Source organism: Hemicordylus capensis, chromosome 1 (assembly GCF_027244095.1).
Source record: "Hemicordylus capensis ecotype Gifberg chromosome 1, rHemCap1.1.pri, whole genome shotgun sequence".
Classification (NCBI taxonomy): Eukaryota; Metazoa; Chordata; class Lepidosauria; order Squamata; family Cordylidae; genus Hemicordylus; species Hemicordylus capensis.
Window position 1 is genome coordinate 241,506,491 of NC_069657.1, and position 22,673 is coordinate 241,529,163.

Consider the following 22,673-nt stretch of genomic DNA (forward strand, 5'->3'; position numbering starts at 1 on the left):
CATTTTGTGGGATGTATAAAAGTGTATTTCTAACTGTGCTCTGGGTATTCAATGTCATGCGTGAGCTCCATTGTCTACCTTGCTATCGCGATGCAATAAAACGCCTCTAATTGATTCCCACTGAGTCTGTTTGATTGGCGAAAAGGCGGACCCAAGGACGAACTGAATTCACATCAATTTGGTGCCGTGAGTGTCGGATGTGACCTGGGTGGACGATCTGACCCGCCACGGGACAGTGAGGGCCAGCGCACACCACAGCCTTTGTCTGCGGAGGATTCTCGTGGCCCCGGGACGTGCCAGTCGTTACTACACGCTACATCTGGGAATCGAGGCAGGAGTGAATGGGAGTCTGGGTGGAGAGTGAAATCCAGGGACGTCTTTGGTGAGTACCCCAGCCCAAAGGGGGGCACAAGGGGGACTTTTAGCTCGAGCAGGGGGAAAGGAAACCTCACAGCCGAAGAAGGGCTGCCCGAGAGAAAAGGGGCGACTCAAGCCAAAAGCCCAAGGGAGGGGCGGCTGAGTCAAAAATAAACGGCCCAAGCACAGGCAGACTAGGGAGGGGCCATGGGGAGCAGAAATAGCAAGTACACCAAATCTGAAAGGATTTCCTGCATGCCTTTGGAGTGTGTGTTGAAGAATTGGGAAATTCTCACAGGGGAGAAAAATGCTCTCAAAAAGAAAGTTTTGAAGTGTCTTTGTATAGAAGTGTGGCCAAGTTATCCGCTTGGCGATGGCGCCACCTGGTGGCCATCTACAGGAAGTGTTATCAATCTTTAATTTTGGAATTATTGATATATTGCTCAAAAACGGGAAAATATGAAGAACACCGCTATGCTCAGCCATTCATGGAATTATGGTGCAGACCTCTGTTAGCTATAAACTGTGGGCTAATGCCCGCAGGGAATTCTTCTGGACTATTTCCCTTGCAGTCTTGCCCTTCCACTCCCCTCATTCCTTCCGCTCCCACCCCTCCTCCACCCTTTCCCAGGCCCTATGAATATCCAGAAGATGATTGGGTTCAACCTATTTACCCATCTCCACCCCCACCACAACCTCAGGTTATTCCCCAGCCTCAGTTGCATCCAATTCCCAATGTGCCTGATGTACAGAGAGCACCCTCTCCAGGAAGGGGGGCGGGCATAGGTTTGGTTGACTTAGAGGGGGGAGATACATTGGGGTCACCTCCTACACCTTTGACATCCTTGGGAACGGGGGCAGGCATAGGTTTGGTTGACTTGGGAACAACACCATTGCAGCGTTTAAGGAAAGATTTGGAAGCCTTGGATTTAGCTATTGTGCCTAGTAACAGCGGTACCGTCTCCCTTACAAACCCCAAAACCAGCCCCGTTGCCTGGCATACTAGGAGTAAAAGCAGCAGCAGGGTCCCAATTTTGGCTCCATTGAGGGAGACTTTAACTGCCACAGGGGAACGAACATTAGTCCATGTTCCCTTTTCATCTGCAGATTTAATGAACTGGAAGTTGCAAACCAAATCACTTAGAGAAGACCTGGTAGCCTGCTCTAGTCTCTTTGAGTCTGTGTTTGCTACTCACAAACCTATATGGGCCGATGTCCAGCAAATGGCCGGTTCCTTGCTTACAGCGGAGGAACGACGCCTCCTTTTGCAAAAAGCTACCCAGTTGGCCGCCAACATGGGCGCCCGTCAGACACCAGTAGCCACAGCAGCAGATCTATATCCTTTGCAGGATCTTAACTGGGATCCAAATACTGATGCTGGGAGTGCCGCTTTGGACACTTTTCGCCAGCTCTTTCTAGAGGCTCTCAACACTTGTGTGCCTAGAAATACAAACCTTTCAGGGTCCAAATGAATCGCCAGGAGACTTTCTGGAAAGGCTTGAAAAATGCCTTTGCCAGTTCACGTCCCTGGACGTTAAATCTCCAGAAGCAGAACATATTTTGAGAGCAGCATTTTTAGCTCAGAGTGCCCAGGACATTAGAAAAAGGCTGAATAAGTTAGATGCACCTTTAACCATGGCCCTCGACTCTTTAGTGGAAGCAGCCTACCGCGTCTATACACAGAGAGCGAACCCAGACCCAGAGTCAGAGAGGGAGAAGGAAAAAGAGAAGGAAGAGGAAAGGGAGAAGGAAAAGGAGAAGAAGGAGTCAGAGAAGGAGAAAGAGAGAGAGAGAGAGAAAACTGGAGGGAGTAAACCACATATCTTATATGCTGGTAGATGAAGCGGGGCCCAGCAGGGGCCGGGAAGAGCATCCCCTTGACAGGGATCTCCATATTGTTACCATTGCGGAAACCCAAACCATTGGGTCCGGAACTGTCCGACCCGGTTTCAAGGGCCGCAGTCAGTGCCATTTCCACAGCAAATGCAGCAAATGCCCTATTGGCAGACAGCCTCTGCTGTTCAGCCTCAGTATTTTCAGCCACAGTCCCAGCAGCAGCATTTTCAGCCACAGCCGCAGCAGCATTTTCAACAACCACAGCAATTCCAACAGTTCCAATCCCAACAGCACAGCCAGCAACAGCACTACCAGCCTAGTCCCCAGGGCACCTTTCAACAAAGGAGCTCCAGATAGGACAGGCCGGAGGAAACAGCTGTATTGGCTACTTGCCGAACACTTTCACTCACAGAACCCCTGGTGGCCTGCAAAGTGGGCTCTGGAGCGAATGCTCAGACTGTTTCAATGTTAGTAGATTCTGGTGCCACTCATTCAGTCTTAATCACTCCAAAAGGGGCTACCCCAAGCAGCCGTTCCACCTTTGTGGAAGGAGCCACGGGTGCTTCAGCAAAACATCACTTTTTGGAAGCCATACCCTTTGAGTGCGCATGGTCGCAAGGACAACATTCCTTCCTGCACATGCCTCAGTGCCCTGTGAATTTATTGGGCAGAGATTTATTGTGTGCCATGCGGGCAACCTTATCTTTCACCCCGGACCAAATCATTATGGAAATTCCTGATTCAGAAACCTGGGCAGTTCAAGCTAGAGTGATGGGTCTTTTTCCACCCATGCTTGCACCATTAATTGATTTACAAGTACCAGAGACAGTGTGGGCCAAGGAGGGAGTGCCAGGCAAAGCAAAGTATGCCCAACCAGTGACAATCCGATTGAAACCAAACACCCAGCCTGTTGCAATACCACAGTATCCCTTAAGGAAGGGAGGCGCAGAAGGATTAAAACCAATTGTTGATGCCTTTATAGCCAATGGAATCTTAGTTCCTAGCCAAAGTGCCTGGAATTCCCCAATCATTGCAATTCCAAAATCAGACGGTAGATGGCGCCTGGTACAAGACCTAAGGGCAGTAAATGCCTGTGTGGAACCCCTACACACAATTTTGCCAAATCCACACACTTTAATGACAGCTGTGCCACCACAAATGACTACTTTTACTGTTCTGGACTTGAAGGATGCTTTTTTTTTTTTTTTTTGCATACCTTTAGCGCCAGAATAAAAACCAATATTTGCATTAGAAAGGCACGACCCGATAACGCATGTAAAAGTCAGGCTCCAATGGTCTAGGCTCCCTCAGGGCTTTAATTCGGCTCCTCACTTATTTAGCGGTGCGTTGAGGGAGGAATTGGGCAGGTGGACACCCCCTGAGGGCGAGGAGGGAAAAGATTTTGTGTTGCTGCAGTTTCTAGACGATTTGTTCCTAGCTACAACCACAAAGGAGCTCAATTTGATCCTTACCACTTCACTTTTGCTCCATCTAGCGGATGCAGGCTTCCATCCATCAAAAGCTAAAGCACAGGTGGCCTTGCCACAGGTTAAGTACATGGGACTCTTACTCAGCCAAGGACAGAAGTCTCTTTTGCCAGAGCGAAAAGAGGCCATTTGCAGAATAGCCCCACCCTCCAATCGCCGCCAGTTATGTTCCTTTATTGGAATAGCTAATTTTTGCCGCCAATGGATTCATGGGTTTGCAGCTTTAGCCCAACCTCTGTATGATGCACTTTCTGGAGGAGAAAATGACAGCTTTACATGGTCAGCAGACTGCCCGTCTGCTTTCATGAAGATAAAGGCAGCTCTTGCGAGTGCTCCAGCACTTGGACTGCCAGACTACAACAAAGTTTTCTACTTATTTGCTTCTGAGAGTCAGGGAACAGCATCTGGGATACTTACACAAACCCTGGGCAAGGATCATCGCCCAATTGCATATTTTTCTTCCAAACTTGATGGCGTGGCCCAAGGTTGGCCTCCTTGCTTGAGGGCCCTGGCCGCAGCAGCTGTCATTTGGGAAGAAGCTTTGAAATTCACCCTAGGTTCCCAGACTAAACTGTATGTTCCACACTCAGTTCTTACATTGTTGGAGAACAGAGCAAGCCAATGGCTGACACCTGCACGCATGGCTAAGTACCAAGCTATTTTTATCAAGTCTCCAGAACTTTCCATTCATCACTGCACTGCATTAAATCCAGCTACCCTTTTACTGCAAAACATGTCAGAACAAGACCTTCCTTTGCATGATTGTCAGCAGTTTCTGGACTATCATTGCTCAGCCAGGCCAGACCTGACTGATATTCCACTATCAGATGCAGATCTCACATTTTATACAGATGGGAGCAGTTTTATGGACAATGGGGTCAGGAGGGCTGGCTACGCTGTGGTTACCATACATGCTACAGTGGAAGCTAACTCATTACCCCCTGGGACCTCAGCTCAGTTGGCAGAACTGATCGCCTTGACTAGAGCTTTGCAGTTAGCCCAGGACCAGAAGGTCAATATCTTCACTGATTCAAAATATTCCTTCTCGGTAGTACATGCGCACACCACCATCTGGCGGGAGAGAGGGTTAATTACCACTGATGGGTCACCAATAAAGCATGGTGGCCAGATTTTGGGACTTCTAGATGCTATACTTTTACCAAGCAAGGTTGCAGTTATGCATTGTCCAGGGCATCAGAGAAAGGACACTGAGATTGCCCAAGGCAATACCAGAGCAGATCACACAGCCAAAACAGCAGCTCTGCTGCCACCCCCACCCACAGTAACCATGTTACCACTTATTCCAGCTTTCCCCTTACTTCAGCCTCAAGATCACCCTTTCCCAATGACAGGAGAGGACGTGTCTACTTTAAATAACCTTTTGCAAAACCCTGAATGGACTCAAACTGAGAATGGAGCTGTCCATACTTCAGGCCAACAGTTCTTTTCATATGGCACCACCATGGCCTTAGTTAAGCAAGCCCATCTGACTACACACTTGGGAAGGGACAGACTATATGAGCTCTTGGTCACATATTTTTATCACCCTCAGTTAAGAGCAATGGTAACCACCACTGTCAACGCATGTGTGGTTTGCATTAAGAACAATCCAGCTCCACCAAGGAGAGCAAGACCACGCGGTCTGCTCAGAACAGGAACAGCCCCAGGTGACTCTTGGCAATTAGACTTCACTGACATGCCTAGAGCTGGAATGTAGAAATATCTATTATTGTTTATTGACAATTTCACTGGGCGGTCAGAGGGATTTGCTTGTAAGACAAACAAGACAAAGGAAGTCACCAAGAGACTTCTACAAGACATTATACCAAGATTTTCACTTCCTAGGCATTTGGATTCGGACCAAGGGCCATATTTTACCTCTACAGTCATGCAGGAGGTGGCCACAGCCTTAGGAATTAGCTACCACCTACATATGGCCTGGCACCCCACGTCCTCCGGGAGAGTAGAGGCCTCAAATTGGATCTTGAAGACACACCTGAGGAAGATATGTCAAGAACTATCGCTGAAATGGCCAGACGCCTTGCCTCTGGCCCTTTTTCGCATGTGCATCACACCGAGGGGGCGTAGTGGGCTCTCACCATTTGAAGCTCTGTATGGGAGAGTGTGTTCTCTAAATCCTCTATCTGCTGATGTATCTGACTTACATGTCAGGGGAGAAGAATTGCTGAAACAACATGTAGTTGGCATTGCGGCTGCCTCGTCTTCTCTTTCTTCTCATTTACAGGCAACACAACGGCCGCCACTAGAGGGACCACAACACCCTTTCCAGCCAGGCGATCAGGTGTACCTTGAGAAATGGCAGAAGCCTAACCTCGAGCCACGGTGGACGGGCCTGTTTACAGTGCTCCTAGTGACCCAAACTGCAGTTCGTCTCTCTGGATCAAGGACTTGGACCCATCATACCCGAGTGAGATTCGCGCCTATCCCAGCAGAGGAACCAGAAGACAACAACAACTGGGCGGTGACCAAGCATGGAGACCTGAGACTCACTTTATGCAAACAGCCACCACCAAAACTCCCACCAGAGCCTCTTTCCCTTGAAGATACTCTGGCAGTGTGGGAAGCAATGGATGAAGGACACTTTTAATTTTCTCAAATATTTTTCCTGCAAAGAACAATATTTTTTCTCCTCTTCTTTTAATTTTTCCTGTACTAAGGGAGGATGTATCTCTTTTGGTGTTTGTCATGTTATTTCTTGTGTACATGGTCAATTCAACACCCACATGCTCCACTTTTACAGACTTTAGCTGACATTGCCAACTTAAATGACTGCTGGCTATGCAGTCACATGGCAAGCACAGAAGGGGATATTTTAAATGTAGTGGCCATTCCAGTCACACTTGGCTGGTGGATTACTTATCCACAAACCACAGAACAGCCCCATTATTTTTCAAATTACACTACATATTGGTCTTGGGGAAAACACAGCGAAACAATTCACTTCCAAGGGGAAAGTATTAGCTTTAATCGCTATGGTTACATTCAACGGGAAACTCTCAACAGGAATGCCCTTGGTATCCCGGATATTAAGCTTTCAAGCCACGGCTTGCATCCTATCTGCACTGAAAATAGAAATGGTACAGCGAAGTTTTTGGGAGTGAATCCCTACCACAGCTGTACACACAGAGTGTCCTTTAACAGCACGGACAGAACATGGTTCTCTCAACACAGAGAGAACAAACTAGAATGTTTTCATATTCCTTTTGATTTAGCAATACCTACTTCTCTTAGAGAATTTCTTTTTCTTAACTTCACAAACTCAGAGTGGATCACTGTTTCAAAGGCCCTGAAGCTTTATCATTCTTCCATATATCTTACAAAAGGTTTTGGCCTTTGTCAACAGGCAAACCAGACTGATCATGTTTGTGAAGGCTCCAGTTTTAACACGCACACGCCTTGGTATGACATCTGGGTAACAATTGCATGTGCTTTTCCAGAGGGAGTATCAAAAACATGGAAGCAATTTTTGGGCCACACAGGTAAAGACATTGTGGATTTGTGTAGCCATGATGTCAATCTACCACGTTCAGGAAACAACTTAATTGTTGCCTTACCAGCAGGCCTTTATTGGGTCTGTGGGAACAGAGCCTATCGTGCATTACCCCCAGGATGGACAGGCAGATGTGCACCAGCCCATTTAGCACCTACCATTTATGTGAAACCTACACTTAATGCACCACAAGTTCTTAATCTTGGAAGCTTGTTACATAGAACACGAAGATATGCCAAAATCAATTATGTTCCAAACCCCTTAGCTACATGAAACACTAAGTTCCATCAATGGGCAAGGACTATACTACCTAGATTAGGAGTCAATCAACTAGAAAAAGCTATCATTAATATTTCCAGACAAATCGAACTCTCATTTAACCAGACACTGTTAGCCTTAACTGATATGGGCACAGAGATAAATTCATTAGGAGAAGTAGTTATGCAGAATCGTAGAACTTTAGATATTCTCACAGCTCAAGAAGGCGGAGCTTGCGCAGTCCTAGGTGAAGTCTGCTGTTTTTATGTCAATGAGACTGGATCCATTGCTGATCATGTTCAAAATCTTAAAGATCAAATATGGCATAACATGGGAAAGGAAAACCCTATGGATATATGGGCATGGCTCACTTCTTGGTTACCCAATTGGGGACTGTGGGTACAGAAGATAATCATAATCATAGTATGTATTTGTCTTTTATTGATAATCACATGTTGTTGCTTGCAATGCATTCCAACTTTAATCCAAATGTTTATGAAAGCTTTTAGACCCCACCACAGTTTGGGACCTAAATACACATCCGTACCCTTACAAGCATTGATGAGAGCATCCTGAAGCACCCTGAAGATCCAGGGTGATGCATTATTTCAAGGGGGGAATTGATGTGTTTTAGTAAGCCAAAGCAACTCCATTTTGCTCAGTAAACCAAAGAAATTCCTTTTTGCTTAGAAAGCTAAAAAGCTCTAACTTAGAGTAACCTCAGCTGCTCAGCCCAGGGACATTCTCTGCAACATTGTCTTTAACAATAGTCGTCATTACCTCTCTCTCTAGCTAAGCAAAGTAACAATTATAGTAGCAATTGAAATGCTAATGAAACAGGCGCTTGGTTCCCAGGAGAGAGAAGATCACCTGATGCACAGTAGTGTTAAGTTACGCATGCGTATTAGAAAGGATTAGGTCATCGGTTTGGGATGTGTATTGGGGGCCGGGAACTTCACATTTTGTGGGATGTATAAAAGTGTATTTCTAACTGTGCTCTGGGTATTCAATGTGATGCGTGAGCTCCATTGTCTACCTTGCTATCGCGATGCAATAAAGCCTTTGATTGATTCCCTTGAGTCTGTTTGATTGGCTAAAAGCGGACCCACGACGAGCCCAATAGGAATGTGCGAGAATGCTGACACCACCGAGCCAGATGCCCTCTACGTGCTGATTAAAGAACCAGGTCATGGCAGAGGTTTCAGGCTCTGTGTTAAAGAGTTTAAGAAGGCAAACACGTCAACCCAGGCCAATAGACAATAACAGAATATCTACCTATTAATACCGATATCAGAATCCCCCCCTGAGGTCAAGAAATCAAGTGATCACTAGAGAGCGAACCTTTATTAAGCCTCATGAACATGCATCTCAAGATATTGCAAAGCAATGAATTGAGCTACATTACCGTTGGCCCTTTTGTTAGGCCAAAATTTAAGTTTAGGTTTACACATAGCAATCAGACCAGGTACACACTGAATACAGCATCCTAAGGAAATCAGTATAATAAGTACAGCAAAGCAAATCAGCAGACATTTCCATAACTATTGCCCCACAAGGAAGAAGGTGTCATGGGAGGTTAGTCGGCTTAGCTACAACTCCAAGGTCCATCAGTAAGTCACCTGAATGGGAGAGAAGAGAAGGAAAAATATAATGATGCCAGCACCATTTGACTAAGGAAAGTATTAGGGATGGGAATCGCTGTAGAACTCCTAATGTACTAAGTGGAGGAGTTGTATGTGGAGCTGGTGTTAGCATTCAGGCTCTCAAAGCAAATAGTACTGTCTGCTTCCAAAGCAGGGGGTTCTTTGACAGAAAGAACCCGGGGCGTAACTATAATAGGGCAAGGGGAGACAGTTGTCTGGGAGCCCACTACCATGGAGGCCCCCCCAGAGGCTAGTCACATGACTGACTCCCCCAGCCACACACCCACCCGGGCTTCCTTCAGTTGTAATCATCCTCCGAAATTGATGTGAGTGTTAAGACCTGGAGCTACCAGAACAGCATGTCTTTCTCTAGTACCATTAAAAGACTTGCATCATCCACAATTTACAAACCCTGTAAAAATAACTTAGAATGATGTTCTATTGTGACACATAGGATATATATTATATATATTCTACTTCAGTGAGGGAGGGCCCATTTTAAAATCTTGTCTCTGCGCCCACTCCAACTTTGCTATGCCCCTGGAAAGAACCCTGTTGGACCTATGTCACTGCTGGTATTTTTTCTAGAATAATACTGTGGTAGTAATCATTTGAGGCCACAGCATATAAAAGATGCAGCTAGAAAGCAAGTCATAGCCGTAGCTTTTATTAAGTGCCATGGAAGTTAGGTGGGCCACTCAAAACTGGCTCTGAAAAAAATCCCACGTTAGTGGATTCATTTTCTAGATAAGCATCCACATTCAGAAATTTCGCCCGAATTCTGCATTAGGTCCACATTGAATTTCTGGGTCCTGGCAGCAGGAGGAGAGGGTGGCTGGGAGGGTTACATTCATAATAGGACTACTAGATTTAGATTTGAGGTCCTTGGATGTTGCCTTGAGCCTGTAGCACCTGAAAAAGCAAGGAACTATAGGAATTTCTCTCCCAAAAGTTCCATCTTCCCAGGATGCACTGCACATGTGCATGTGGCCTGAAAAGGATTGACTTAATGCAAGAACTTGCATAAGGTTTCCTGACTAATCAAGTCATGATCCCTTCGGAAGTCCAGGTCACACACATTACATCAATATGTTTGGGACCTTTAACGCCTGAGACCAGCTATGGTACAGGGGATGGCTTTGGGTGGGGGAAAGGACTTCTACCTGCACTGTGACTCCAGGGATGTGGTTTTACCCTCCCCAATTCCTTGGAAATAGAGATTACCTTGGTTTTTAAGATACCTTCGATTTCTTCAGGCAGCCCTTTGCTTTCTTTGATTTGGCGGAGACGACGCCAGATTTTCCTCCGGATTTCCTCCTCCTGGGGAGATGGGGAAAATGCCCAACCCACCAGAATCATAGGCCCTTTTTGATTACATGCCACCTCCCACCCCCACTGCCATGCAGCTTAACCAGTGGCTCACCTCATACCCCATCAGTGCATCGGCCTTGCCCAGGAGGGAGTACAGCAGGATCAGTCCAGCCTCCTTAACCCTGTGGAGGGGATGATTAATGGCCCAAATCGTGGTCCTCAGGAAGGATCTTTCCTGATCTTTATTAAAGATCTCCCTGAAAACCTAAAATCAAGAATCAGCCTCAATTAATTCCCCTGAAGCCCAAAGATGTGCAACTTGATTCACATGCATTCAGCTCATAAGCACTGCTTCTCCTATTTTCCCTCTTCATTCCTTCCTTCTTTGATCTCCTCCACAGTCAGAACTGAGATGGCAAGGTGCTTGGGGAAGGACCTGCTCTTCTGCTCAGGCTACTCAGTAAAGGACCATGTGCATTGATAGATGTAGATATTCCAAACCAAAGCAATCATCATTATCTTATCAAGGTGTCATGCCACTACAGCAGGTTGAAAGTTGCATTTCCATGAACTAACATGCACTGCAGTTATTTAGCCCACTGTGTCTCTGGAGAGGTCTGTGTCAAGATGTCCTAATGCTGATTCTGGCACTTCTTGAATGCAGAAAGTGATAAGGACGCTTCTGCCCATTCTCACACTGCCAAAAAGGGGGACAATGGGCCATTCTGGCCCCCAAGGGAGCCACACAGAGGGATCTTCTTACCTCCCCAACTCTGGCGGTGTTCAGATAGGCCAGAATTCTTTCCTCCTCCTGCCATCTCCGGCTCCACAGCTCCCCAGCTTCTCTGCTGCTCTGGCCTGAGAAGGAAACATCAGGGGCTAAATATTTATACATCCTGATGACATAGGGGGTTTCTGACAGAATGGCTGGGAGTCTTTCCGGATCCCCCCCCAAGAGGAATTGCCTGAACCCCGCCATGGCTCACTGCAGCAGTGGTCCAAAGCCAGACTTGAGAAATAAGAGGTTCGAGTCTGGTTTACGAGAGGGCCTGTATACTCATTGTCTCCATGTTTGCTTATAGGATGGGGTCTAGTGGAGAAGGGGAGATGAGGAAATCCAGCTGAATCAGCTGCTGGTCACTCACTAGCAGAGTCATCTTTGTGGAGGACACACCCTTATTGAAGGACTCGGCTGAAATCAGTGGATATAAATGGACCAAGACAAAAGACCAGGGGCTATAATCTTATTTACTGGTATTTGAAACTAAGGCATTTGTTATAGAACACATAATAATCGAGAAAGCAGTGTTGGTCTCACCAGCTTCCTTACCTTTGTGGTGGAGAAGTACTTCTAGGAGCCGGTAGATTCCCTCCCTGGCGTTTCGGCTGACATCCTTCCTGCAATCCATTATGCAGATTCCAAGTTTGGCCACATGGTGGCCCAAACTGGGGAGTTCTGCAGAGTTCTAGCAGGAAGGAAAATGAGAGGGATCTCTGTCATCCACATTGCTTTGTCAGCCCTTCCCCTTCTTTCATGGGCAATGGATATTCCTGGGTTGGGTAGACCAGTCATCTCTTCCCTTCCTAACGTGAATAGACAAGCAGGCCCCTCCAAGAGGGTGCATTTTCCTCTCTGTCTTGGCAAGGGGTTGGTGACAGGATGAACTGGATACCTACAGCAGGGGCGTAACTACCATTAGGCAAGGGGAGGCGGTTGCCTGGGGGCCCAACCAGGGATACCTCACAGGACTCCCCACTGCCCCCTGCCCAGCCCCCAGGCCCCTCAGCCAGTTGCCCTGCTTGCCTCTCTCCTGCTTGTCCTCCTGGGGGGCCATCCAAGCAGCAGGCCAGCTGCCAAGAGCTCCTTTTCTCCCGGGCGCCTCTCAGCTGATGGGCGGGTGGGTGGGACTTCCAGGGAGGCCCCCGTGTAGGCCTCAGTGAAGCCTGAACTGGAGTTGGCTTAAAGGGAGGCCCCAAGCAAGGAAGGAAGGAGGCAGGCAGGCAGGCAGAGTGGCCCCCACAGCTCTCTGCAGCAGACCCTCTGCCCAGCCCAGCATTTGCCAGGTAGAAGGTGGACTCCTTTTTGTGGTCACCCCCCCCCCCCCCGCCCAGATATAGGGATCTGCTTGCCAAAGGGCTTTGATGTGGACGGGGAGAGACTGAGACGTCTCTGAATATTTAATTTAAAACCGCTTGGAATATTTGCTGGCTTGTTTTGCAACCCAGAAGGTCTGAGTGAGAACTGTGAAGCATGTGTGGTGCTTTTCTTTTATTTTATTTTTCTTATGTGTGAACTGCTCCCCAGTAACTCGCAGGGACTTCAGGGTCAATCTGGCCAGCATGTGAATGCAGCACCTCCATTCCAGAGGAGAAGTGTGTAAAAGGGCTTTAAAAGCCTCCTGTGAAAAACCTCCTGCAATCAAACTTGACTGAATTTATTCAGAATTCTGAGAAAACAGACATAGGCTCACCCTGCATGGTTGAAAGTCTCCTTTGCTAATCTGCAGCAAGGGGCCCATTTTAATCATTAGTGTTTCTAGTGTGTTCTGGGCATTAAAAGTAGCACAAATATATAGTACTCAATGTATATCACTATCTATTGTGAAGTGTGTGTGTGTGTCTTCAGTGAAATGTATTTCTAGGCTGCATACATATTTTGAAATATCAGACTTAAATCCTTGGGGGCCTGGGGTGTGTGGAGGCCCTGGACTTTGAGGGGGGGGGCTTTTTAAAATCTCGTCTCTGGGCCCACTCCAACCTTGCTACGCCCTTGACCTACAGGTATGTTGCCAGAAGAGCAAACTCTGCCACACGTCAGGCTGAAAGAAGCCCATTTAGCTCTGAGATGAAAGGATAAGAGGCCTGTGAGTAACGTTGCTGCCAAGAGTAACTTTGCTACCACCACTCAGACCTCATTAGAAAGGATCTGAGACCAACTCTCACTTTCCCCCCATCTTGTTTGTGTGATAGCATAGTCCTTCTGCTGGTGTTGAGGGAGAGGAAATAAAACATACCTAAGTAACAAGTTTTATTGGGGTTTTTTTGGGGGGGGAATCTAAGCGTGATGGTTACAACAAAGTTTCAGATATACATAAGCATAGTGGTTTCAGAATGATGTTAAAATTCTTATAACTTACAGCTTACAGAAATGTTCTGAGTTAAGTTTCTTTCTTACTTTTCCTCCTCTCCACATAGGGGTTAGGTGCCTAACCTGATCGCTTTCTTCCTGATGTGCCTCCCCTCTCAGGACGTTCAGATCTACCCTCCGCCTCTCTGGATTTATCCTCTGCCTCTCCTTAAGCCTGACTTCTCTCTTCTCCAGAAAAGTCCCTCCTGTTCACTACTCCTCCCTTGACCCAAGCCTCCAGCTTAGCTTCTCCCTCTTCATTGTCTGACCAATTGTCATCCAACTGATTTTTAACTATCACCTCTCTCTTACTCTGCCTGCCCCCTCCTGGAGCTTTTCCACATGGGGCTTGGGGTGCATTCCTATGAGGGTGGGATTTAGACCAAATTCATTACTATGTCAGCAAGGTACTGTTCACCTAGCAAGCGGAATTATACAGGTTTTATTTTTACAAATGGAGCTTAATTCAGAGTATCTGCATCCAAAAAGAGTTGCACTTCCTAAAATGTTTTCCTGGGATACTCTGTCATTCTGCAGATACGATGCTGATGTGTGGAGAGACCCCACGGATAAAGTGGATCAAGATGAGATGGAGGGGTGGCTTTGCCAAGTCTTTGCTGACATGATAGCACTCTGGGCAGACTTGTTTCCTGTGCCCATGGAGCTCTTAAACCAAGCTCTGTTGTAGCACATGATAGCAGGATTCTGTGTATTAAATTTGAAGCCCTTGAGAGAATGGTTTGATTTTTAATAATTTTTTAGACAGGGAGGGTGCTTTCCCTGTTGCTCTTGCACAAGGCTGCCACCTGGTGGCTGATTGCAGTCTTGTGCAAGATCAACGGGGAAAATAAAAAAGAAAAAAGTGAAATGCCCTCCCTGTCAGGAAAAGAAAAAAAATTAAAAATCAGCCAAGTGACTGATTAGCTTTGAATTTAGTACACAGAGTCCCGCTATCCTGAGCTAGAACTGTGCCTGGTTTCAGAGCTCCATGAAATGCATCTCTGGTCTTCGGAGACCAGAGGAAGGTGCAGACAAGGCCAATCTCACTTCCCCACTTTGATTCTTGGCTTTCCCTCTGTTGCCCTCAAATCGAAGGGACAAATGTGAGCTCAAAAGGAAACAGCTCCAGAGACTGGGACAAGTCTTCAGGCCACTTCGATGCAAGGAGTCCAGCCTTCAGACTCACTCCACAAAGCAAGAAGAGAATAAGGATTTCCACTTGCTTCTCTTGCTATGGTTGCCTCCCAAAACAAGGACTCTCTTGGCCTTCAAAACCAAGTTATGCCAACCTGTGTGTGGTAATACTCACATCACAATCAGGCATCATGACACTAAAGCGGAGCAAGCTGGCGCACTGTTTGCTGGCTCGTGCTCTCTCCTGGGCATTCCTGGAGAGGATCCAGATGTTGATGTGCTGAAAGAGAAACAGCACCGCAGAATCTCATTACATGCAGCTAACATGTATTTATTTACAGTATTTAACATGGCCCTATACCACCCCAGATACAAGTCCCTATACAGTTCACAATCTTAAAAAAAACCCTGTTAAAATATTAACCCAATTAAAAGAGTTTAGAACACAGATTAAAAACTCTAAAACCTAAAACTTTAAAATGATAAACCAAAAGCCTGACTTTATTTAGCAACTGACCCTATCCACCCCCAGCACAGTACCTTCAGTGACTGTTGTTGGTGTCTCGCTTACATTTCTTTTTAGATTGTGAGCCCTTTGGGGACAGGGATCCATCTTATTTATTTATTATTTTTCTGTGTAAACCGCCCTGAGCCATTTTGGAAGGGCGGTATAGAAATTGAACAAACAAACAAACAAACAGGTATGTTTCGTATAAAAGGAATGCTTGGCTTCTCAGGGCTATTTCCAGGAAACAGGGAGTCATAGTCCTGTTTTTAAGTTCCTTTTGTCTCTGTCACGCCGTATGAACTCTTGACTATCCCCGTGTCTCATCACACAACTGCCTCCCACATGGACTTAGTCAGGGACTCCAGTGAAGCCTCTGGTCTGGAAAGAAGGAGTCGGATTTCCTCCTGTTCTCACCTCTCCTCCTCTGCCCTCTGTTTTTCTGTGGGAATCTGTCAACTGCTCATACTGAGGTGTCAGAAGCCTGTGTGATGCACCTGTGAGGGACCTATCTAGCTTTCTCATGCCCCTTTGCCTGGATTTGAAACTATTCCTCCAGCCACTCGTGTACACGTATAGCAGAATTTCTTCACAGAGCTGGTGTCAGTTCTTCCCCTATGCCCTTATATTGGCTAAGAGTCAAGTTGAGAATCCTTTTGGGGGGAGCCAGGGTCAAGGGCAGTATTGATTTGCCACAGGGAGCATTTAAGTATCTGCTCAGCCACCTGCTCCCTAAAGTGGTGCTTTCAAGGAGAAGCTTTACCTCTTGAATCTGTGCATGTATAGTCTAGCCCTTTGTGTCCAGGAGAGGAAGTGAGTGGCTTCCCAGAGATCTCTAGGATGGAACAGGTGAGTCTGCTCAGTTGTTTCTCTCCTGCGTCTCTTTGATTTGGGGATACTGTTCCTGATCAAGCTTTTATTCAGAGATGTGTAGAGCATATGTGATGCTGTTCAACAGCATGTTGTATGAGATTGCGCATGATGTTCCTGCCTTTTCCGTTGGGCTGCCAATCACAGAAGAGCCACAGTGGTGCATGGCGGGCATTCCCGCTGACTACATGTGGCCCAGGTGTCCATCTCTCCCTGCCGTGCTCTCCTTCCCACCTCACCACCTCTTCAATGTTCTTACCTCCAGGAGGGACAAGAGATGCTGTGTGGTTGGGGCCTCTGACAAAAAACCCCTCAGCATCAGCTCCAGATTGTCTGCTGCGAGTTTGTGCAGAGCCTGAAAGAAAAGAGAGAGCCAGTGTGTAATTGCGGCACTCCCCCCAGGCCCCGCCCTCCAGCATGTCAACAAAGAGGAGCTCAGCACAGTCAAGGCGAGAGCCTTCCATCAAAGCCATTCCATGGATTCCGGATGACAAAATAGACCATTGACCTTCACTGGTTATGCGGCAGAGGCTGCCGGCACTCGCCCATTCTGCTGCCACTTCCACATCTCCTTCTGCCTTCTGCCACAGGCCTGTGATTGGTCCAGTGCCCGCACCCCTAGCAGCATGTGACCCAGTGGCGAGCGGGGAGTGTGCACACTGAGGGGGCTCTCCAGGCACCTTCCTGGCTTTCCCGTCTCTCGCTGCTACTCAGAAGGCACAGCAGAAGGCATGGGGGAGCATGGGCCTTGTCAGCCGGGGGTGAGGACCGGAAAGTCGAGGCCACCAGCGGCCCACAAGCCATGCAATGAAGGAGGTGGAAAGAGACTGTGTCAGCACCCGTGAATCACCTCCTCTGCTTTGTTTGCCCACTGCACCCCTGAAGATAGAAGGTATCTCAGGGAATTAGCAATCATGGCTCCAGGAGGTGTGTTTGATGAATTCCATAAGAATGTACCTGTTTGTGGACATGTCCTGCTTGCACCTCTATGACCCCGCGAACAGCGAAGCGCAGGATCGCAGACTCTAGCTCTGGGTCAGTTGGAGGCTTGATTTTGCTGGCAGGGTAGAGGGGAAAGATAAGTTATGCAGGGTGGGGGAGAGGCTGTCATCCTCAGGTGCAGCCCAAGGCATTTGGGAGCCTGCGGTGAGGTGCAAATTGCTGCCACACCTTGCTCCCCCCCAAGTCCTACCTGGAGCTTTTACACACATGGCTTTTAGTTCGAATATCCTCCAGAATAGAGAGCGTGAGTCCACATATCAGCTGGATTTACCCCAAAGTCGTTGCAGGCTATCGGGCCAGTTCAGACACGACTCTGTTCCCTCCCGAATTATGGCTTCGCATTCTGGCTTAGCCCAAATTACTGTATGTCCAGCATTAAAAAATATTTTATTTTCAGCAACTTCCAGAGGAATCAAAACTCCGCTGGGGCCATCACAGAGCCAATACATCCCCGTTCTTTTTCCAGCCACTTGTACTGATAGTGTTGTGGGCCAAAGGGAAGACCCCTTCTTTTTAATAGGCAATTTCCGTTTCCTTTTCTGCCCGTGTCTCTCCCCTTTATTTGAACTGCTCTGGGGCTTTTGAGCAGGTCTGAAGGTTTTCTCCCCTCACTCGCCCCTTTCACTGCACCCCTTTTGCCAGTCCTCTTGGCTTATTGTGAAGAGAGATCCCCCTTCTCCCAGAAAAGATACCTGAGGCAGGAGACGGCAGCCATGGCATAAAGCAGGAGAATGGTAGGCCCAGACTGCACAGGGGACTTCTCCATCACCACCTGAGAAAGACCAAGGGCCAAAACAGAGCAGAGAAGCATCAATTCATGATGCTTCCTAGTAGGGGTTATTTCAGCCCACTCTTGAGCTTTCCTTCCAACCTCACCCAACCTTCCAACCTTCCTTCCAAAGCACTTGTCTATATCTTGATCGACCACTTAACTCCCTTGAGTGGGAATTATAAGTACACTGCAGTCTTGTGGCTGTTTTTAAGTGGACTTAGTGGTCCTGTTCCAAAAGGCTGCATTGTCCTACTCTCTAGCAAATCCGCAAGCCTTTCTTTTACAGAACTTTCTCAAGATAAGCTTGTGAGCTGCCCTGGGAGAAGTTTGGTGTTAAAAGGCGGAATCTACATTGGTAACACAAATGTGTTGACCTCCCAGTCCCACCCCTTATTTAACTTCCATCTTTTCACTTGATTTCTGGTCCTCTTTCTCACTCACCACGATTTCCTTTATCAATTCTCCTTTGGTGTAGGGGAGATCCAGAGTCTCCTGGCCGCTCCTATATGCAGCCTTGCAGCAAGCACAGAGGACCGCGAGGAAATGGACATCCTCATCCTGATTGCTGGCTCTCTGAAGTTGCAAGAGAGTCAAGCAGTTAGGTAAGAGAGGACATTCTGATAGAGTCCAGCACCCATCCCGCGGTGGCTCTGAATGAGAGAGGAATTGAGGACTTTCCCACCCTGCATAGCATTCTGCTAGTGCACAGAGAGATGGCAGAACTGAAAAGGGGATGGAATCAAAAGGGGTGGGATCCTGTAGGCTACTATGGAAACTGTTCTGGGCTCCGTGGCTGCTTCTGCTCCAGTCATTTCCCCCCAGAGGCACACATTTCCTCCATTCAGTGTTTTCAGGGGATCCAGATGACACGGAGGGCAGGGCAACCCAGCACTTTCCAGTAATTCCAATGATGCCCTCTTGTCTTTTTCCACACCCTCTTTGTGGTGCAATTTGGGAGTTAAAATGCAAGGGCAGAGCCAGAATATCCAGGCACGGCACTCTGGAGGCTTCCCAGGACTTCCGTCCCTTAAAGGAAATCCTTAAATAGGCTTCTGCCCCTTGTCTCAGTTGTTTCCTGTTCACTTGTGTGCCTCTGAATCAGCCCAAGTTGCAGAAGCCACTTGGAAAGAAAGGAGTGAGGACTGAGGAGGCAGAAATGAAATAAAGGAGCAGGTGCTGAATGGGGCTTAATTCTGAGTCTCATCATGCAGTAAGATCATGATGGTCGGGAGAGGCATTGCTGATTTTCACAGGGAATATCACCATGACAGTCCTATATGACATGTCATGTGGAACCACCGTTCGTGCCCACCCCCCTCCCTTCCATCTGATGGCAGAAAAGCAATTGGAAAGGTAAAGGTCCAGAACATGGAAGCAACCTGTGGAGGAAGCACCTGGGATGTGGGGTTTTGTACCTCCTCTCTGTCCTCCATATGCCTGTGGATGATTTCCATGAGATCCTCATCCACTTTGCAGTCCTCCACCTCAGACTGGTAGGAGCTGGAGGAGAAAAGGGAGCAGTACATGCTGCTGACCACTGAATCTGGGGGAAAGAACAGGAAGAATGTGCAGACATATTAATGCACCCATCTGTGTCCTTCTTCCAAAAAGGACCCAGTTTCTTCTCACTGAAACCCTCTTTGTTTAGGAAGAGTATAGCAACCTTGGAACCTGCTCTGCCTCCCAGCCTCACCTATTGGCCTCAATTTCTAAGATTCTCAATCCCTAAATCCCCCCAATTCCTGAGCATCTCCTCACCTCCAGACTGGTTCCAAACTGCTCTGGAGCTTTGGCTGTCCGTGTAGCCCATGTTTTCCCATCTGGAGACCCGCTCTTTTGGGCTGCCCACGGTTAGCTCCTCATCCAGTTTATGGTCCTCCAGCTGGGATTGGTCTGAGACGAGGGAGCAGTGCATACTGCTCACTGATGAATATGGGGGAAAGAACATGAAGAATGTGGAGACATATTAATGCACCCATCTGTGTCCTTCTTCCAAAAAGGACCCAGTTTCTTCTCACTGGAACCCTCTTTGTTTAGGAAGAGTATAGCGACCTGGGAACCTGCTTTGCCTCCCAGCCTCACCTATTGGCCTCAATTTCTAAGATTCTCCATTCCCAACCCCTAAATCCCCCCAAATCCTGAGCATCTCCTCACCTCCAGACTGGTTCCAATCTGCTCTGGAGCTTTGCCTCTCAGTTTCACTTTGGTCTTCCCAGACCGTCTGTGTTGAGCGGTCCACCATGACCTCCTCAACCAGTTCTAGGTTCTCCAGCTGGGACTGGTCTGAGGAGTCGAGGGAGCAGTGCATACCGCTCACTGATGAATATGGGGGAAAGAACATGAAGAATGTGCAGACATATTAATGCACCCATCTGTGTCCTTCCTCCAAAAAGGACCCAGTTTCTTCTCACTGGATCCCTCTTTGTTTAGGAAGAGTATAGCGACCTGGGAACCTGCTTTGCCTCCCAGCCTCACCTATTGGCCTCAGTTTCTAAGATTCTCAACCCCTAAATCCACCCTGCCCCCTCAATCCTGAGCATCTCCTTACCTCCAGACAGGTTTTCAAGTCCTCTGGAGCTTTGCCTGTCTTTGTGTGCATCCCTCCCATTCTTGAGAGCGACAGCCTCCCTCCTCCTGCAGAGATGATACCATTTTGCTCTGGGAGGGGCTGGTGGAGTGCTGATGCGAACCCCCCCCTGCTGCTCAGGTTCCTGTTGCTCTTTTGGTTTTCTGCAGCAGGCAATGAAGTGCCAGCTCTTGGGATGAGCAGCCATGGGAACTGTGGCACCCTCTTTTTTTCTCTTGCTGCTTCCTTCTGGTGGACCAGACTTGGGCCTCCGGTTACGCAGGAGGGTCCGCAGCCTTTGCAGCCTAGAAACGAGTGGAAAGAAGATGAGAGGTGGGGCTTGCGGGGTCCTCCTGCTCTTTGCCCCTAGACTGAGCTTGGGCCACCTGTTAGGAAATGTTGCTCTAATATGTCCAGCCAGTAGGTGGCACTAGCCTTTGCTTAAAAGGGTCAAATGAATGGTCCATCACCTGGACTCATGAAGATACACACACAGGTGTATTGAAGCATTAGAGCATGCCCTGAGGACAACCTCTATTAAAAAGATGCTTGCCTTAGATAGAGAGGAGGAAGCCCCAAGGCTCTCCTGTAATCACAATAAGAATGATAGAATCAGAAAGTAGAAACCTCTATGAAATCCTACTTACATCTTGCTCCCTTTGTTTCTCTCACTAAAAGAAAGCCTAAGCACAAACACAGATGCACGTATGCACGCTTTCTTTCTATCTCTTTTTGTCAATATATTATACTCTCTATATATACAACTATATATGTTGTATATACAACATATATACAACTATATATGTAATATAATAATAATATAATACAACTATATATATGTTGTATATGTCAATATACACTATAACAGAGCAGAGAAAAGCATATGCTTCTGCTCCCAGATAGCACCTCTGCTCATGTGACCGATGAGTGAGCAAAGGGGAGGTGTAACAAGTGAGGTCATGTCCCAATGGACCATTGTTCCTCCTGAGTTCCATTGTGACATTTCTCTGAGTGGCTTTTAATCTATGTTGAGCCTCTGAAATTACTTCTGATTTTCTAGATATGTTTTCAGTGGCTCTTGGACAACCGGTTCCATAATCAGAGGGGCACCTAGGGAATTTTGGAGCATAGACCTAAAGGTTTTTGAAGGCTCCTCTCTCACACACAAACACTATTTCACACACATTTTTAACGTGACCACACCACCTGGGACAGACTAAAAAGGATTTGGGGACCCCCAAGGGGACTGGATGCCCTGGACTTCAGCCCGGAAGTCCAGGGGTAAGAGCGCCTCTGTCCATAGCCATGATAACCAAAATACTTTAGACTTATGACTAGAGAAAAAGAATGAGAAGGAATCAGAAAACCCTCTTTCTTTATTTTTGGTGGCAGCTTTGGTCTCCTGCCCAGATTGTCCAATTATTAAAAGTCACTCCTCAGTGCTAACTGCAGGGCCGGTGTTACCATCAGGCCAACTAGGGAGCCGATTAGGGCGCAGAACTCAGAGGGGCGCAGAATGCAGACCTCAGAGGGGTCGCAAATAGTCTGGCACCGACCCTGGCTAACTGGCCTACCCACAATTCTAAGTTGGCATTTCAAAGTAGTGCTAATGGACTGACAAGGCCACAACACCTATTTGCATGGCATTGCTTTGTTTTGCCTTCCCTCTGGGTCATATGATTAGTGCTGCTTATAGCAGATTCAAGCTATATGCAGCATTGTGCAACCCTCTTTTGAATGTAACATGGTAATAGCTTTCCTTTTCCACCGAGAGTTGAGAATTAACTTGAGCACAAAAAAGTTTACATAGCAAAATAATTGAGAAAATGGCTCCCTGTCTACAATCTAAAAATAAACACAACTGAAACACCATCAACAGCAATGTGAGAAATGTTACTTTCCAAGCCTTTACACCCCCAGATTCCTCCAAGAAGGGTTTTCTCTGCTACCACCGGCAGTTCCAGGCAGGCTGGATGCCTGAAATAAAAGTACTTGAGCCCCCAACTCACACAAGCAAGTTCAATTGTGCTGCTGCTGCTGCTACTACTTATATACCACTTTTCAACACAAGTTCTCAAAGCGGTTTACACAGAATTTTTAAAAAAAATTAAGATGGTTTCCTGTCCCCAAAGGGCTCATAATTTAAACAGGAAAATAAGGTAGACACCAGCATGCTAATATGGGTTGTGGGCAACCCCCTACATTCCAGAAACTTTCAGTAGCATGATCTAAAGTGGAGTGGCCCCTTCAGAATGCAGTTTGTTCAGTACTAAAGATGTTATTCACTTCACCCC

The 22,673-nt window shown here is 47.2% G+C and overlaps 2 protein-coding genes and 1 long non-coding RNA gene across 3 annotated transcripts; 2 read left to right on the forward strand and 1 right to left on the reverse strand.

Moving 5' to 3' along the window:
- The first annotated feature begins 845 nt into the window (after positions 1–845).
- Positions 846–8,520, forward strand: LOC128339578 (uncharacterized). The gene is made up of 2 exons (XM_053283737.1): positions 846–1,143; positions 1,225–8,520. The coding sequence occupies exons 1-2, from the start codon at positions 846–848 to the stop codon at positions 1,827–1,829; spliced, it is 903 nt and encodes a 300-aa protein (XP_053139712.1). The 3' UTR covers positions 1,830–8,520.
- A 254-nt stretch (positions 8,521–8,774) lies between these two features.
- On the reverse strand, positions 8,775–21,106 carry LOC128339577 (maestro heat-like repeat-containing protein family member 1). The gene is made up of 15 exons (XM_053283736.1): positions 21,027–21,106; positions 20,362–20,684; positions 19,968–20,129; positions 19,572–19,736; positions 19,229–19,356; positions 18,255–18,386; positions 17,734–17,813; positions 16,997–17,096; positions 16,299–16,394; positions 14,840–14,944; positions 11,734–11,869; positions 11,167–11,261; positions 10,516–10,668; positions 10,317–10,412; positions 8,775–9,068 (listed from the first exon to the last, which is right to left on the reverse strand). Coding segments are annotated over exons 1-15 (1,785 nt in total). The 5' UTR covers positions 21,029–21,106; the 3' UTR covers positions 8,775–9,056.
- On the forward strand, positions 12,359–14,126 carry LOC128339579 (uncharacterized). Its single transcript, XR_008313102.1, has 3 exons — positions 12,359–12,467; positions 13,185–13,267; positions 14,068–14,126. It is a non-coding gene; the product is annotated as an uncharacterized LOC128339579 (long non-coding RNA).
- Positions 21,107–22,673: the final 1,567 nt, after the last annotated feature.

Excerpts from the sequence above, each read along its gene's own strand:
- LOC128339578 (XM_053283737.1), top strand. The coding sequence starts at position 846 with ATGGAATTATGGTGCAGACCTCTGTTAGCTATAAACTGTGGGCTAATG. Across the intron at positions 1,144-1,224 it reads AGGAAGGGGGGCGGGCATAG|GTTTGGTTGACTTGGGAACA; the intron begins GTTTGGTTGACT and ends GGGCAGGCATAG.
- LOC128339577 (XM_053283736.1), bottom strand. Across the intron at positions 17,814-18,254 it reads AATTGATAAAGGAAATCGTG|GTGGTGATGGAGAAGTCCCC; the intron begins GTGAGTGAGAAA and ends GGTCTTTCTCAG. Across the intron at positions 14,945-16,298 it reads ATCTCTTGTCCCTCCTGGAG|CACATCAACATCTGGATCCT; the intron begins GTAAGAACATTG and ends TTTCTCTTTCAG.